This window comes from Carassius carassius, chromosome 23 (assembly GCF_963082965.1).
Source record: "Carassius carassius chromosome 23, fCarCar2.1, whole genome shotgun sequence".
NCBI classification, from domain to species: domain Eukaryota; kingdom Metazoa; phylum Chordata; class Actinopteri; order Cypriniformes; family Cyprinidae; genus Carassius; species Carassius carassius.
The window spans coordinates 24,413,436-24,431,872 of record NC_081777.1 but is presented as its reverse complement, the minus strand read 5'-3'; the positions used below and the strand labels follow the sequence as shown (position 1 = coordinate 24,431,872).

Sequence of the window (18,437 nt, the reverse complement as noted above, 5' to 3'; positions counted from 1 at the left end):
CAATACCTGTCCATGTCCGTCCTGTCAATACTTTGTTGCAGTATATATAGCAATATATATGTACAATTAAATTCTTAACATGTATATTCCAAACATATAGACATTCAAACACAAATACTAAGAAGACATAATAGGAACAGGGTTTTAAAAAATCTTTATGTGGCAACCAATTAATCCACATATCTCATTTACATGGTAACAGCTGTCACCACAGAAGTTACTGAGTGCTTTTATTTACAAGAGAAAGTGACTAAAGATAATAAATGTTACATTTTCATATTCTTTTCTTTTATTCCTACCCATAGGGTAATAGGTCCAAAGTACCTTTGAGTGCATTCAATAACACACAAACCTAGGTTAACACTTTTCAGCTCCTAAAATCATACAAAACTGGATATACAGTTCAAACACAGATAAACAATGCAAAGGGACACAATGTTACAAAGCTACAGAAAATATTTCTAATATTCCCCCTGCCTCACACTGGGGTAATTCTGCATGTGTGTAAAATGAGAAATCTTACTTTCACATTTGCATGCAACAAGTACTGACATGAGTGGCCCTTATTTGTTTGAACTCCTATGACGCAAGTATTCTGGCAGCTGAACAAGAGGGCGTTCTAAGATAAAATATTAAGGCATTTCTTCCTGTTGCTGAGAATGTGTTATGTTTATGCTAGGAAATTAGCACACTTTGATGCTGACCAAAAAAACAATGTGGTCTTGTTAACATCACTGCTTGACGTCAAACAACCAGTCTGTGGTAACAGTTTACCGTGAGATACGTACATATTTACGTTGAAATGAGGTCAGCAATCAGTTTTTGCACAGTAAATAAGTGAGTGGCCTATAATGCTCATGAGAGATAAATGATAAACAGGCAGGGAAAGGCACAACTGGGACACTGCCTTTTTTGCACTCTCACAATGATTGCGTTTTTGAAAAGAGTTTCATTGGCAGCCTGCACTGTAAACACTGACCACACCAATACAAACATCTCTGACACAATGTCATTCCCACTCAAATACATTCTCTGTAATTATGTTAAATATGGGCTGCCGCTGGTTTATCTGTCCAGCTTTGCACACAGCTTTCCACATGCAGACATTGTCTCTTGGAAAGAGACTTTCAGAAGGGTACAATCATTTTGCCCACCCAGTCGTGGCCTCCCCGTTAATATAGGCGAATCCTGGAAAATGTTGTGCATGCTCATATTCAGAGTTCCTGCGTGGGGCGAGAGGGGAGTACATGTCTCCGGCAGAGTAGCGTGATGTGTGTACAGCGGGGCTGGAGTAACAGCTATTGGCTGAGGGCATATCCGGCCATCGGGGGGTCACCGTGCTCGAGTGTAGAAGTGGCGACCCGCTCATCAAACAGGACTCCATTCTGGACATCTGTGGATACTATAGAACAGAGAGACATGCATAAGGACTATTGCAAAATATCAGAGAAGTGGGTAGATGTGGAGTATTTTCTAAGCAAAGTACAAAGTGCTTAAGTGCTCTAAGCAAATCTCATCTTCTTTCTTCATGTTTATAAAGCCATAAGCCATTTTTTTTATTGAGGCCATGCATAAAGAATGCCTAAAACACCATTAACCACAGTACAATGAATGTATCAATACAATAAATAATAATATAACAGCAAAAATATGAAATTTCATGAATATTATTTTAATAATATTATTAATAATAATGACAATAACAATAACAGTAATAAAAAATTAGAATAAAAGTAGCTGTAATATGCCTTTATTTTTGATTTGTGATATAATATTAACAATCAACCAAAATATTAACAGTAATTATAATTATAATGAATATTATTATTAGTGATAGTAGTAGTAGTGTGGCATCTCTTTATTTTTAATTTATGATTTATGAACATTTGGAAGAAAAAGAATAATAATATAAGCTCAATTACTATTGCTGTTGTTTATCTTTGCTTTTATATCAATTAAAAAAAATAAAGAAATGCCATAGTACTACTATAACTACTACTACTAATTGTTATTGTTATTAATGTTGTTGTTGCTGTTTTTTATTTTGTTGTTACTAATAAAATATAATAATAATAATAATATATTATCATACTATATACTTATAGTTATACTATAATTAAACAAATAAACCAAAAAATAAACATTTTCTACCTGAACATTATCCATTAATTTTACAGACATTTTAGTTTATTATGATATTTATACATTGTGCCCTATATATATATATATATATACATATATATATATATATATATATATATATATATATATATATATATATTTTTTATACAGAGTATGCATTCAATCACATTTTTTGCCTTTTTATTATTGTTAACATAATGATGCAAAACTAACAATTTTCTAACTAGAAGTGCCAAACAATTAAGCATCATTTCAACATCTGTTCTACATGCACAATAGAAATAGGCCTTTTAAGTTAACATTGCAAAGACCCCCAGAAAGGTATTTTTGTTTCTATGTGTAACAGATGTGTGTAACAGCAGTGCATGTCAGCTCAAGATTTGTGTCTATATAAAACACTCTCAGGGCAGTCAGCATAATCTTCATTTGTCTCCTCTCCATTTCCTCTTTCAGAGTAGCCCTCTCAAACAAAGCACAGACATTGTATCCATTTTAAGTTGACGGAAAATAAGTGGAAGTAAAAATCTATAACTTCTCTCTAAATAGAAACTGTCTACAGTCAGAGCCTTTATGAACGGCTGCAGAATGGAAAAAAGTCAGGCGGGGTCAGAGACCGAGATGTGCTGCTTGCTGACCTTTCGTTCATGCAGAGAAAAGAGGCCATTGAATAACAATATTTTAATAAACGTTTTTCCATCTGGATCTCCGGCCGCTAATTATGTGTGTGTGTGTGTGTGTATGGGGGGGGGGGGGTCTCTTGGCTCTAGCCGGTCCACCTTTCAGAGTCTGCATCCAATGTGTGGAGGAGAATTCAGCTACACTGCTTCTAAAACTCTGAGGCCCAGCTGATCCCCCATTACAAAGGCAGGCTGGGCCACAGAGCTCTTGACAGGAAATTACCTTCACACCCACTTTGACTTTCAATATATGTGATGCAGACCCCTGCCTCTCCATCCACAACCGAACAGTTTTATGCAACTGTTCACATTCTCTCTATCTCAAGGACTATACAGACTACTTAGCATTCAACTATTCACCCAGTTTCTGAATTAGTAGCTTGCAGCATGAACATTTTGTATACACCTGCATACTAAAATGAACATTGCACACACTGAAAAACCATCATGCTTGACCACAATTCAGTAAACCAATACAAAGATTTCTGTATCTCCTCCTAGAGCTTTCAGGCCACATTCACCAAACTTAGCACAATCAAATAGCCCATGAACATATATTAAAAATAATAATAATAATGTTATCTAGAATCAAGAACTAGCAACCACATAGCTTATAAAAAACTCTCTTGAATCTATTCAGTTATTCAAACTACATACCGTTCAAACTTAAAATACTTAATACATGCATCCTTCAAATTTCAAATATTCAAACATTCCAATTACTACATAAACCCTAAATAACCGTGTCAAATGAATTTTTACTTCTTAACAAGGCTTTTCCAAGCCAGCATTCAAAGTTTTCTAAAATTCTGCATGGAAAATGTTGCTTTGGGTGATCCATGCTAAAGTAATGGCAGCATTTTGAGATTTAAGCTTTGAGCTTTTACAATAAACTTTAACCCTAGGGTTCTCTAGAGGTTTAACAAAGACAATTAACAGAGCTTTTTCATCTTTGTTCTCATTCAGGAGTGAATACACTTTAAATACATATGCTAAATGACCTGTATTTCTGATCAGGAGTTCAGCCTATTACCCTAGTGTGTGTGCTGAGTTAAGCAAGCATTCTCTATCCATAAACCTCTGTGGAGAACAGTTACCAGAACATTTCAGATGCTAATGACTGTAATACATCAAGCACCATTCATATTCACAAAAGTATTCTTCTCTATTAGTTACAAACCCTGTAAAAGAGACAAGGATGGAATACACTTCCACTCTAAATACTGGGGAATACACAACCTTTTCCATCTGTTATTAGGTTTACTTTCTTAATGTTCGTTCCTGGCCTCATTGTTCATGATTCATCTTTGAATAAAATAGGTTGCTTTTGTCAAATCAAAAGTGATTTTTTTTCTGAAACAACTTTCCTTTTAGGTTCCAGGTAAAATCAGTGGATAAAATCAAGTTCATAATTCAAATAACCATAATTCGCAACCACTAAAATTGGTCACAAAAACAATTAATGCATATAGAAGCGTATTTCTGCCACACAGGAAAAATCATGCTTTGGTAAATCATAATTATGACATAAAACAGCCAAACTAATGACACTCTGAGCTAAATCTTAAGATTAAAAAGGCATAATTATGAAATGCTACTATAGTACTATAATAATAATGACAAAATGTAATGAGATCAATTTTTGACATACTTTCTCATGATTTTCACTTCATATCACATAATTTTGGCATTGTATGTTATAATTTTGACTACTATGAATCATAATTATGAGATAAAATGTTGAAATGACAGTCAATTGACAAAAATTGTATCATAATTTTGACTTGATCTCATAATTAAGCCAGTTTCTAATGGTCATAATTATGATTTATCATTAATGTGATTTTGACTGACATTAAATCTTTTTTCAAACCAGGTTTTTAGAAAATTAAAGGTGTTGTCTAAGAAAATTATGAAACTATATTCTATAAATATGTCTTTTGAATAGTTCAGAGCTTGTGAATAAATTGTATCATATTAAAATAATACTGTATGATTTTGACAATTTGGCGGGAGGAGCCTAACCTGTGCGGAGGTTCGGTGGTATGAGGAATAGTGCAGAGGGGTGGGCAGCCCTGGTTCGTGGGTTAAACTGGAGTACTGACTCTGGATAGCATGATGGTGCTGGTTTGCGTAGCTGCTGTAATTATAGCTGCCAGTATACCTAGAAGAAGAAAAAAACATACTGAGTACAAATCGCTAAAAATATTTCATAATCCACACTGTAATTTCATCATTTAAAGTCTAATGAATCTGGGGACTCACCCATGCTCATCTCGATGTGGGTAGACTGGCATCCTGTGAGCAGATGAGGAGCCGTGTAGAGGGGGTCCGCCTCGCATGCAGGAAAGCTGGGATCCGGGCTCGGGTGGGCTGCCACCTGAGGTTGTCACTGTGTATGTAAGGGACCAGGTATATGACTGAACAGCTCCTGGCACATACACAGACATACATATTCAGAGAAACGTGTTTGGCTTGTTAATTAAATGATCTGATACAGTTTTAATGGATGCATGGAATGGAGCCGTGCCAAATGTGCCACTGACTGGGAGACTGTGATGTAAGATTTGAGTTTTAGAATCATTTTGGAGTCAGTTCTACACTGTTTACCTGTGGTAGCTGATATACTGGTGTACTCTGGAGACTGGGCTGAATTGGGGGAACCCACTGCAGGCACACCCACCGAGTGAACAGACTTGGCGGGAGAGTAGGGTCCAGGTGACGTAGATGTGGGGGTGGAACCCATGAGCATCAGCTCTTCCGCAGAATCTGCTATAGTAGAACAAAAGCCAGTGTGTAAAAAATCAAAAAGTTAAAGTGATTTTGAAAACTTCTCTACTGTAATCACCGCATGTTTTGGATGCTGGTGTGCTCCAGCAGACGTCGTAACTATAGTAACCTGATGTGACATTCCTGGACAACCAGTTTAGCTAGAAACACAATGCTACCAACCTCTTCCACCAGACAGATCAGTACTAAACCAAGTCTAACTATGATAACTTTCATGTTGGTCTTTAATAGTCATGCATATCTAATAGTTTGCATAGGTGTTTTTGTGGCTTTCATGGCTCATGTAGTATGATATTGGAGAATATGGAGCTCATAGGAGGAAAAACACCTCAGTGTTTTTCAAAAATTAGCAAAAATATTTAATTTGGTGCAGCTGCTGCTATTTATATGGCCAAAAAGTTAAATGAAAAATAAATCAGTGGGAACAGTATAGCAGACTATTTACATAAAATTACATTTACATTTAGTCATTTAGCAGACGCTTTTATCCAAAGTGACTTACAAATGAGGACAATGGAAGCAATCAAAATCAACAAAAGAGCAATGATACTAGTGCTATAACAAGTCTCAGTTAGCTTAAACGCAGTACACATAGTAAGGTTTTTTAATTATATAATTAATAAAAAGAAGAGTTAGCCAGTGTTAGAGGCCTTTTTGCTTTGGTTAATAGTATAATAAATACAAATAAAAGGAATAGATAGAATAGAAAAAGAATAGACAAGCTAGTGTTAGGTTTTTTTTTAAAGAAAACAGGCAGTTAGTAAATGAAGAGAGTGCAAGTCTAAAAGTTTTTTTTGTTTGTTATTTAAATAATTAGAATAGAGATTGCTAGAGTTAGAGGGTCAAATAAAGATGGAATTAATATAATATAAATATAAATATCAGTTGTCACTCATTATCTCCCCCAAAAAATTACCTAAGGCCAATTCACACTGCACAATGATATTTAAATGCTATTTTTACAAAGTAGTTTTACTGTAGGGGCAAAACAAGGAGGCAATACATACTAATTATACTAAAAGGCCTTTTACTTCCTAAAGATGTATGACCTATCAAACAGACGACAGAAGTTATGTAGTAGATTGTGTTCAACACTGAGAGTTTTGTTTTGATTTTGTTAATTTATAGAGGCCTTATAAATGTATGTATTACATTTAGTAGGCTTTATAAGCTTTAACTTTGTTTTTAAAAAACAGCATATTAAAAATTCATGCTTGAGAGTCGACTGTGCACCATTTATGTGACTAATTCAAATAACATCATCTACAGAACTAATGGAAACTACTATTTTAGTGACAAATTAGCTTTCTGTGTTGGTCTCCAGACTGAAGCCATGAGCAATCAGCTCTATTGCTTGTATCAAATGGATCTCACCTGGTGTCCCCTCTCCTTTCATAGCCCTCATCAGTTCGTTGGCTCTCTCTTGGCAGTGCAAGGACTCAAGCAGGTATAGTACGTAGTCATCAAACATGAGGTGGATCAAATGGAATGAGCCTGTAAGTACAAAAAAATAGTCCCATTTACCATAAAAAAAACGTTTATGTATTCTGCCAATTCAAGTCACCTGTCCAAGTAATAAATGAAGGCTTTGTGGACTATTCCCATACAGCATTAGCCAATCAAATGCAATTCGATTTGAATCTAACTGATTTACTGGAACACATTTAAATGGTAAATGCTCAAAACCAAGTCAGAACCAAGCGAGCGGTCCAACCATAAACACTGCAGAGTTACTGAAGCATATGATGCTTTGACTCCATGTTCTGAATGAGATGGGGGAAAGAATTCATAAGGAACATGGCACAATCCTCGCATTGTGTTACCAACTCCAGCCACTATGTGCATAATAAACATTGCGGCTATTCAGCGGACTGGGCGCAATACTGCCCGGTTATAAAATGGGAAGAAGGGGGAAAGTCTTGGTGGGGGTTAGCCTTTGTTAATTAGCTGTTTTGTACAGAGAGCTGCATTATCAAAACACTGCAACCAGCTGTGCCTTTGATATTCACAGACAGAACTGACAGGGAGGGGGCCTTTACCTCTTTTATGGTCCTTCTTTCAGTTACTTTGCCATAGACAGCTAGGTGGTGTTAGCCAAGAGTTAGCAAAGTTGACACTTGGTGTTGTGGATTGAGGGACCTTTAGTTAACTTCACAAATCATTTGAGTTAAAAGAAGATTCATATCTACTCTCCCTAATATAATGATTGTGACAAAACGGTGCAGCCTGACTCACCGAAGCTGGGTGCACTATGTAGCGTCATATCCCGGATAACTCTGGTCCCGAAACATGACCACATGAGCAGGAACTGCTGAGCTACCCTCTTCAGGCATCCGGGTCTCTTCCCCGCCACCTAAATAGAGTATTACCATGAGAAAAGCTTGGGAGAGAGTGCAGGGGCCTTAACCTTTGGGTCTAACCCCCAAGAACGAAAAACATGTCAACAAGTCAACTATTTGATTTGCCCCTAAGGAAACACCCTCCTATTGAACTATTGTCTGGTAGGTAGTAGAAGTTCCCATGGAAACCAGATTTACAAGCCCATATCTGGACTATAATGGGCACAAGTAGGGGCCATGAAGACATTATTAAGTTGGGGAATTGCATCACGAAAAGTCTTAAGCATTGGTTGGACGCCTGGAGATTTAGTTTGGACTGGAAGAACATATAAACAGTGCTTGATAAAGGCTATGACTATACTTGATATTCCTGTTTAAATGTATATAAAATTAATGAATAAATTCTTTTTTTAATTTTGTAAAAATAAAAAATACTATATAAAATAATTTAAAAATTTTTTTTAAGAAATTAATAATTGTATTCATCAAGGACTCATTAAATGAACCAAAATGTCAATTAAGACATTTATAATTTTACAAAAATGCTGTTCCTAACTATTAATCAATAAGAATTCTGAGGGGGAAAAATATCTTTCTACAAAATAAATCAATAAAATAAAATAAACAATAATAATAATAATAATACTGTTTGCAACTTATAGTAATAATAATAATAAAAACTTCCTAAATCAGCATATTAGAATGATTATTAAAGAATCATGTGACACTGAAGACTGGAGAAATTTAGCTTTGAATATATATATATATATATATATATATATATATATATATATATATATATATATATACACATGATAATCATACTGCAAATTGAATTAAGCATAATATGAATTTCATGATCTGAATGCTTACCCTTATGACACATCTCTCCACCATAGAGTCCAGCCACTCGATGTAGGCTTCAATGGGCGACTGGTCTTCCAGCAGTCTGTCAAATTCTTGATACACTTTTTAAAAAAAAAAAATTTAAAAGATAGACAGAGAGATTAAAAATAAATCCGAGTAGGAAGAAGAAATCATAAGCATCCAAAATTAATACAATCATTTTTTTGAAGCATTAATTTCTCAAGTTTTAATTGTTTGCAAAAGCTGCTTATACATAATTGAAAAATACTACTGGCACAAACTAGAGAACTGAATATGAAATGTAGAGAGAGAGGAGCTCAAAATCCTCTTTTGAGGATGACGTAACAGAATCTTTGAACTTTGACCTGGTCAGTCATGTGAGAGGTTGACGCTGAAATGAATTCGAAATGCTCCTCAGGGTGGCAAACTGTGAAGGTTGAACACTCAGTGTCTGTGGTTAAAGCTCGACTCTCATGGTCGTGGGAATGATTCACTGCTGGTAAACAGCTACTGTGTGAAATCCGAATCATAAACCAGCAGGGCTTTTAACACAGCGCTGCATGTGATTCTGCTGCAATAACACACCACTGAACTAGTGAAGCACAGAAACACTAATAAATCAGCTAGGTCTGAACTAATACTTTTTCATTGAAATCTTACATTGGATGATAAGCCTCCTCTGGTCCTCTCTGGTGTCTTCCATTGTATAAAGAGTCTGTTTAGTGATGCTATTAAGGTCTACGTTCCTCCAGTCCTCAAGCATCTGAAAGGTGATGTCTGCACTGTGGATCACGGTTCGAGAGGCCTGTAAGAGCAAGTACATTATTCAGATTTCACCCTGCAATATGCCTGATCAAATACACTTGTGTAAACATGATGCACACATGATGAGATATAGGAAAATGTTACATATTTAACATAAAATTCCTGTATACCTGACAGAGATGGTTTAATGATGTCTGTCGTTTAAGTATCTGGGAAAATCTTCTCGACACTGAGAAAACATAAAACATAGATTTGTTCAGAAATGGCTTTAGAATGCCAGCTAAATAAATGTTGATGTTTTTAAGAGTATTTCAGAGTATATTGGCACATACATTCAAACTTTATGTTGCGCAAGTTCTCAGGCAGGTCATGTAATGCCACCTTCAGCCACTCGTCCAGCTGCTTGGCGAACTTCCTGATCACCTGAGTCAGGCTACATTATTCAAAACACACAAACAAGGACATCATGTAGTACATTACACTTACATACAATGGATGTTGAACTTGAACAAAAGATGAATGAACTTTTGACCTTTAGTCCGGGGCAATTCAAATAAGAGTCATGCGTCATTTGCAGGAAATCTTTTGGTAAGTTAATTACACTGACGCACAAGCATGAAATGCAGATTATGCTAGCAAGGATCCCAATGCCAATAGTATTTAAGGTATTTATTTATCTTTAAAACGGAAAAGTCCATTTGACCAAAGCTGCATTAAGCATTGTGTATATATGATCTGATCCCAGTGATTACTGCAAATAAAGATACAGATTTTACCAACAGTGGGGCTAATTTCTTACAGTTGTTCGTAATGCAAATGCTGATCATATTGAATGTGAAATACCCATATATGCACATAAAAATCTGGTCACACTTTATTTTAAGGTCCAATTCTCACTGTTAACAAACATTAACTACAACTTTTCCCCTTAATAAAGTCCTAATTTGCTTCTTATAAATAGGCTGATATTAAGTTTATCCACCCAATTCTGATTAATAAATCAGAATCAAATCCTCTGTCATAATCATTTTTCCTATTAAATATCACATTTTATTTATAATTATGTCACATTGAGGAAATAAAACGGAAATTCTGAAAGGTACTGCAGCACTTTCCATAAACTGCAGGTGTATAAATAATTTTTTTTACAAAATCAAAATAGCCGGGAACAGGACTCACCTGTCAGGCAGAGCCTGTAGGACGGTGGGCATGAGGACTCCTGAGATGGCCTTGTACAATATGGAGTCACACACACCGACTATGTTGACCACTGTAGAAGAGCCCAGGACAGGGAGCATGTGGGGTGGCATGCCCTGCCAAAAGTGCAACAGAAAGCTCTGGACCTACGCATATAAACAAACACAAATAAACATTGTGATAACATAACGGAATCAATCACCCTCAACATGCCACCAGTTGATAAAAGCTAAAAGAAAAAGAAAAGCAGACCTCATCAAAGTTGGCTCGAATGACTGTATCCAGTATCCTCTGGCAGTGAGTTCTGTACATCATGATAAATGTTGAGACCTTTTAGAGGAAAAAAGCTCATTTAAATGACTTATAATACTTTCTCACAAAGAATAATTCACTTAGTGTTAATGATGTCATACCAAATTCATTCCTGACTCATGGTCATGCATTATTAAGTCACCAAAAGACTCTAATACTAAAGAAAGAGGATACAAATACCAAAGAACAAAAAAAAAGCTGCTTTCACGTCCAATGCCTATTTACAAGGTCCTGCCAAACCAATGTATAAAAAGAGGCTTTAAAGATCAGAAACTCACAAACCATTTAAAATTACAGGCGCCTTTTTAAAGCGAGACAGCTAGTGCCCATCCTTTGTGCAATGTGAGATCTTATTATCTACTCGAAAGATTAAGAGTTCGCTAGGACCCAACACATAAATCCTTCAGGTCCTCATCTAAATCCAGGCCCAGGGAAGGTCCGTCTGACACATGAAAGCAGGATCTAGAGGGGAGGGTAGTGGGCAGGAGGAGGGAGACGGGGGTTGGAGTTGGAGGTTAGCAGTTAGAGGTTTTAGTGATCTGTTTACCTTCTCCTCTGGCAGACTGGCAGGCAGATTTAAGTCTTTGACATTTGGAAAGTCTGGCAGGAGAGTGCCCAGCTTGGAGCGCGGTGAATACGCCACTGTCTGTTTGTTGACCTCTTTCTTGCCCGTCTCGTTCACCCACGCTGCACCCTTTTTAGAGTACATCACATCGTAGTACTGAGAGCTCTCTTTCACGGCGATTCCATAGTAGTGATACCTAAGAGGGACAAGCGAGTGGCAGAAAAAAAAAACCTTGGGATGTTTAACTGAGATTAAATACGCAATATACATTTGTGTTATTCAACAGATTTAAATACTGCAGGTTAGCGGAATATTCTGAGTTTGCATTTGACTGTTTTTTCTAATTTCTAGGAATACTGAATCTTTTTTTGAGCAAGTTTGATAAATAAATGCATGTTCACATTTAGTCTAGAACTACACTAACCATCATATATGGAAAACAAAGTAACTTGCAATACTTATTTGACTTGAAAAGTAACAGTAATTTAAAAATTTTACAATTACAATTATTTTAAAAACTTAAAGTAATGCATCACTTTAGTTACTTTTAATCTGATTACGTAACTCAAGTTACTTTTAATATGTTACCGCAACACTGCTTGTTGGCTACTAACTGTGACCTACTTGATACAACATATTTTAAAGTGACACAACAAATGTAAAATGTTAGAAAAGTTTGTTGAATAAGGAACTTACTTTGACTGGCCTCTGGTTCCTAGTCTCCGTGTGGTTAACTGAGGAAACTGTTGTCTTATTATCTGTTTGGATGAAGTAAAAAGAAAAAAAATACAAACATATTGAGCTTTTCTGGGCACATCTTTCATGACGTCAGTGTGTTGTATGTTACAACTATGACAAAAATATCTTCTCAATCATCAATGTCCAATGACATTTCTTTTCTCGCCAATCTCTCTTTTTCTCTCTGCTTTTTGTCCATGAGCTCCTTGGTCCAGCTCCCGGTGCAGAAAACTTTGCAAACAGTGAAGCTCTCTATTGTGTGGGATGAAAAAAGAGGCCAAGCTGTGAAGTTTCTGTCAGGCTTGGCTTGATAAATGAGCAGACAGCGAGGCAGGTCCAGCTCTCTCTCTCTTTTTTGTCCTGAATCAATGAAGCCTTCCTAAAGGACACCCCACACTGCTCCAGCCACTGATCTAACATTCCGCAACATCTCACCCTTCCAAATTTCCTTTAATTACACATTAATCCAGGCCCCCTCTCTTTTTCAATATCCTCCGACAGGACCCGGGGGGAGCGGGATAAGGGTGTCGGGGGGCGGCTATATGAGTAGGTGGGTTGAGGGGTTGTGGGAACAAGGGTGAACATGTTCATTGTTTATATTGTCCAGCTATGAGTTTGCAAAAGAGGTGTAAGAAAAAAACACTGGCTGTGGCTCTTCATAACACTCAGTATTATGTCATGCTTTTTTTTTTTGGTAGCAGATATTTTCTTTCCTCTTTCACGTGGACATGTGTGTTCATGGGATCTTTGATGAGAGGAAACTCCCCATCAAAACTTGACTATCATAAAAGACGGATTATTTGATTTCATCACTGAAGGGTTGAATACAGGTTATTACCTTCCCAAAGCTTGCGGCGTTGACCGGCTGAGAATCAAGTTTCTCGCAGAAGTCCAAATAATGCATGTACAGTGCACTGCGAGGAATACAAACACCCTCTGCGATCTCATAGTTCTCCTCCAACCTGATGAAAACACAGTTTGGTCAATGCACATGGAAAGAGTCTAGAAAACACCTGTTTAAGAATCATAAGTCAATGGAGGAAAGCATAGCAGTAGTTTTAAAACAAATATCACTGCCTTATCCAGTTACACTGTAGGTACTGGAATGATCTTCAAGCATGGCCAACATGAAATGTTAGTTTATTATACAGACATATTTTCAAGTTGCACTTTCAAAATTACATGCATATATATACTGCGTTTATTCTCAGTATCCTCAGTTTTTATGAAAAAAAATGTGGTTTAGTGTGAATAGGCTCTAAGACCAATTGTAAGTTTAATTTAAATAATTCTGGAAATAATATTTCAAATGAGAGAACCAGGTCAGAGAAAAGGGCTTGAAAAAAAATTATATTCTTTAGATTTGTTTGCAGTATACTAGTTAGAAAAGCAAGATTTTGTATCATTTGCTAATGCTTTAATAAACTATTTCTCTGTGAGGTTGTAAGTCTGTTTGCCTTTCTGATACTTGAATCCTGACGACTTACAAGCTACAGGAGAGCAAACACACTATTTGGGAAATTCAACAGCTGTTTCATGATCTAGAGTTTTCCTAGACTAGAAAAGTGCATTATTCGTTTGAAAATCTTGTAGCAAGTAACGTATTAATGTGACATTTTACAAAATTGAGCACTGAAATTGTATACAGATGGTTACATTTCTCAAACACACATTATATTTCACAGACTGAAGAATTTAACTGCTATTGGATGTCACTTAAAGTGTCAAAGCTAATTATAAATATTGATAATTTTACTATAATTTAAAACCTTGGAAAGTTCTAACTGAACTGACTTGTGTTAGGTGATGGTAAGGATTAAAATAAGTGATTTATAAGTGACATGTCTGGTGTAGATTAGACTCACCATTGTAATGTGGCAGGTGTTGAATGTGGCTTAGATGCTCGGTTGTTTTCTTTCTCCTCGTCTTTTATAAAAATAAAAACACAGCAATCAGGATCAGTAATTTCCCTTAAATATAAATAGCATATTAATATAAATATTTTAAATTTAATATAATAAAAAAAGATACACAATATGCCGTTTTTCTTCTAAAATGATCATTTTTATCAGGCTCCTATGTGTAGGTTCGGTAATTTCACTTCAGTGTTAATGAATAGGTTCTTTTCATTGGCTGAACATAAACAAAGGAAGAAAATTTCAAACGGCATCAAGAGGCTTTTTCATCCGATATTTTAAAGTAAAATATTAGGCTATATACAGTGTATACTAATATTGAGTCTTTTTTTCTTTTCTTTTTCTTTTTTTAAAGACATGTTCTGTCATAACACACATAAAGTTGCCTTAAAAAATTGTTAATGTATCATGCAGTTTCTTTAATTTATTCATAGATATTCGTTAGACTTACTTTCGTCGTTGGACATATTTCCAATAGAAGAGTGACTGGAGAAGCGTTTGCACTCGCTTTCGTTCAGACATCTTTCAATCCAGCTCTCTGCGAAAGTAAAATAGGCTATATTTATATAGGCTATAGATATGTTTACATTACGCTTTTTTATTGAAAGCATGGCCTATGGCTGTCTTCACATTGGCCTATTTGTTATGCCCTTTCTCTTTTTTCTTAGATGAAAAAAATCTAAACCACATTATTACAACATTATTAAACCCACAAACGTTTCATTTAGCTTTCATTTATTGTTTTCTGTTCCATTTTAATTGTATTTATTTAGGCTAAACATAGCTTAAATTTTAAAAGCATATGATAAATCTCATTAATTCACATAAGCAGAAGCAACAGGTCCATGATCGCGCTCTGGTTTCCAAACTTAATTCTTTTTTTTTCACAGCTTAAAAAAAACTGCTAAAGCGTTGAACTGTAATTGTTCATTTGTGAATTCCATATATTTTTTCTTGATCAGACGAACTGTCAAGTTTGTGGTCGAGTGAGCGCTGTAAACATCAGTAAACGTGGCTGTGTGTTATTGCAGCCACTGTCTATAGAGTTGAGGGGCAGAATAATGACGGTGCAATTCAATTACAATCGATTGTGCGCATCTTTGGGCAGCTGGGATTCTATTTGAAATGTTTTCAGCAGAACTGCAGGAATCCCGCATTGTTCCCGAGGCGAATTACAAGCGCGCGCACGCTCAATTCATTCAGCGCGCTCCTCCATAGCGCTGTCGTCACAATAGAACCTTTTTAGCGCCATTCTCATTTCTGCTATGTATGTAAGCCGGCTGGTGTCCTTACATCACAAAATAGAAACACTTATAAGATAATTCGATTCGAACTTATGTCAATCATGTTTTCCCACACGGGCCATGGCAACGGTCGCTATAGTCTGGTTGCCAGGGTTGCGAGTCTACTGGGAAACCAAGAGCCTGCTGATGCATCAGATGCGACTGAAGTTATAGTGAAAGTTATGAGACTTAAAACTTTTGCTGGATGAGTTATTTGACAGCCACCAGACAACGGACTGCTCAAACGACAGGTGTAAAGCAAGAAGTAGTTTCGATTTTATTGAAATATTATTTTAGGATTGATTTGATGCAATGATTAAGACTGAAATCTACATTTCTCAAGGGATTGCAGATCACAGTCTGGTAAAGCTAAAAAAAAACTTGAATCAGTTTAAGTTTCTTTTAAAGTTCCCAGTTTTGATGCATCATAATAATCATTAGTTTAAACTGGAGACAATCAAGCAGAAGTATTTAAAAAACAGCCAGACAGTAACCTATTACACATGTGTCTCATAACATCTCATATGGGTCAAGGCCAATTATTATCTTTATTTTAATTAAAGTTCTTTACAAAGTTTGGTATTTTACAAACTTTCCTTATAGTGACAGTTATTGAAAGGCAAAATAAACCTGAAGTGAGATGGAGAAAAAGATAAACAAATTCAATTTACTTCAAATGTGTTTTATCTTTTGTATTAAAAAAATATAGAAGGTAAATTAAAAAATGTCACTATCAGTGATGACACCATAACAAGCTGTCTAAAATATTTTACTTTTTAAAATAGCAATAATACATTATTTGGAACGCCACCAGTTGGTTCTTATTATTACATTTTTAAACAATTTAGTTACATGTTTGCTTACATTTTATTTTAAATGTATTTAGATTTAAAAAGTATTAATATTATTATTCTGCAGCTGTTATTTTGAAGCTCAACAACTATTTTTCTCAGAAACAAATTAATCTCCATCAGCGTTGGTTTAGTCAATTGAGACCAGATTTTCAGGCTGTAATTGAATTATTTGCTCTGTGAACAGTTTAAGTGCTCTAGATAATTGGATTAAATCCAATCTAAAGGCGAGACTGATCTGAGCTCATTCATAATCATGCATTAAATATCAGAGGGGAAAAGCGTCATTTAAATATAGCAAATATTCAGTAGGCTAATAAACTAAAAAAAAAAAAAAAATCCTATAACAATTGCATTGGACAGAATTGAGCTGCTTTCTAAAGCCACATGAAATTAGGAAAACACTTAAGCATAACATCAGTTATCTAAATATTGTGTACAGATTATAATGTTGTCTTCAGTGTTTATAGCTTCAGAAGCGGCATTTTATATTTACCAATAGTATAGAGTGCAGTTTCACTCAAGCCAAAACCTGACTTGAACAGGTGCCTCATTTTCATAAAACTTTTACGACAAACTCAGAACTGTGACCTTATGTGAGTTTAGTCTAAATTAAAGGTCACATTGCTACTCCGTAAAACCGCTGTCCACTTTACGTAATCCCAAAGTGCGTAAAACAATAATCGCAGCAAAAGAGCACCCATCCTGAGCAATTAAAAACATGCCCACTTATCTCTTGGTGAACTAGAATCAAGAGCTTCCCTGACGGAAGGCTAAATAACTTTTTCTGATGCCAATCTCAGTTCACACAATCCCAAGGCCCGTTTCGCGTTCCAAAAGTGTCCCAATGTCACGGCGGTGCAGCAGGAACCAACCTGTGGAATCCATGTCAGGCTCTTCCAGCAGCCCACAATGCATCCTCTTCCCATGCACTTTCCAGGGGCTCCTCTGAGAAAATGGCTCCGTGCAGGACTCCCCCTCCTCAGCTCCCTCCGTCTCTCAGAGAGAACTGCCTGGCGCTGAGATGCATAAGATGTGAGGTCCGTGGAGAGGGTGGCGGTGGTGATGGAGGTGGGGGTTGTAGGAGCGGGTGGGGTGGAGAGGGTCACAGACTCCAGAGATCCAGCAGGGGAAAAGCCAGAGCCGTCAAAATGTTTGCTGATGTTTCATGGGAAAGGGGCTGATTTTATAGGAGCCCTGATGGGGGACATGTCATTGATAGGCTCGGCAGGCTGATGAATGGCTTCGAGTCAGATGGGGATGTGGCAAGGCTCACTGGAAGTCTTTTGTGGGGCTGTTTTGAATAAGAAAAGCTCCCTTCCCAGAAAAAAAGAGGCTTAGATCTACGCAATCCCAGCACTGTGGCCTCCCATTATAGCATTTAATACGTTTTCGTACCCTCTCCTCACACGCACATACACACTCTGCCCCCACTGCTTTAGTTTTAAAGTCCTCTATCCAAGGGCCACTTTTTGGCCCTTTGCAAAACGTTTTTTTTTTATGTCTTCAACTCCGAAGCTCTGGAAACAGGAGCGTCGAAGTTGCGTTCGTTTAAAATCAATGCCAAAAACATCGAACTCTCACACAAATGCATTTCATCGTCATTTAGGATGGTTTTGACACCAATCGCCCATTAAGGACGTTGGCAAAACTGGAAAAATAAAGTTTGGTGAACCCCCTCCCCTTCTCGCTCTCTCCTTGAAGCAACCTTATTTTAGTGTGCTGGGAGGAGAGCGCGGCCACAAAAGAGGGAAGTAAAAGTGTAGAGCCTGAGGCAGGGAGGGCTCTGATGGAGTGCCTACAAACTGCAGAAGGGAAAGCTGTGATTAGAATATGAATGGAACCACGGGGGAAAGAGAGAGCGAGTAGGAGAAAGGGGGATTATGGTGGAACTGCTCCCCACTTGCTGGATGGCAGAGGAACGCTCGCTCCTACATCCATCGACTGCGCAGGGGTAAGGATGCCAGGACGGGCTCCTTGCTGCATGGCGGCAGG

At 36.7% G+C, this 18,437-nt stretch overlaps 1 protein-coding gene across 4 annotated transcripts; it reads right to left on the bottom strand.

The window, feature by feature from the left end:
* Positions 1–135: 135 nt before the first annotated feature.
* Positions 136–17,700, bottom strand: rfx4 (regulatory factor X, 4). Of its 4 annotated transcripts, none has more exons than XM_059506678.1 (18): positions 17,318–17,700; positions 14,760–14,846; positions 14,258–14,318; positions 13,231–13,354; positions 12,351–12,412; positions 11,637–11,850; positions 11,030–11,107; positions 10,760–10,923; positions 9,913–10,013; positions 9,751–9,809; positions 9,476–9,620; positions 8,822–8,916; positions 7,845–7,962; positions 6,984–7,103; positions 5,430–5,588; positions 5,085–5,250; positions 4,845–4,983; positions 136–1,402 (listed from the first exon to the last, which is right to left on the bottom strand). In XM_059506678.1, the coding sequence occupies exons 1-18, from the start codon at positions 17,358–17,360 to the stop codon at positions 1,142–1,144; spliced, it is 2,196 nt and encodes a 731-aa protein (XP_059362661.1). In that variant the 5' UTR covers positions 17,361–17,700; the 3' UTR covers positions 136–1,141. The 4 variants fall into 4 exon arrangements, with proteins under 4 accessions (XP_059362661.1, XP_059362662.1, XP_059362660.1 ...); XM_059506679.1 differs by having other exon boundaries at positions 5,085–5,211; positions 5,430–5,591; positions 17,318–17,694; XM_059506677.1 differs by having other exon boundaries at positions 5,430–5,591; positions 17,318–17,692.
* Positions 17,701–18,437: the final 737 nt, after the last annotated feature.

Excerpts from the sequence above, each read along its gene's own strand:
- rfx4 (XM_059506677.1), bottom strand. The coding sequence starts at position 17,360 with ATGCATTGTGGGCTGCTGGAAGAGCCTGACATGGATTCCACAG. Across the intron at positions 14,319-14,759 it reads AAATATGTCCAACGACGAAA|ACGAGGAGAAAGAAAACAAC; the intron begins GTAAGTCTAACG and ends TTTTTATAAAAG. Across the intron at positions 8,917-9,475 it reads GAGGAGGCTTATCATCCAAT|TGTATCAAGAATTTGACAGA; the intron begins GTAAGATTTCAA and ends TTTTTTAAAAAG.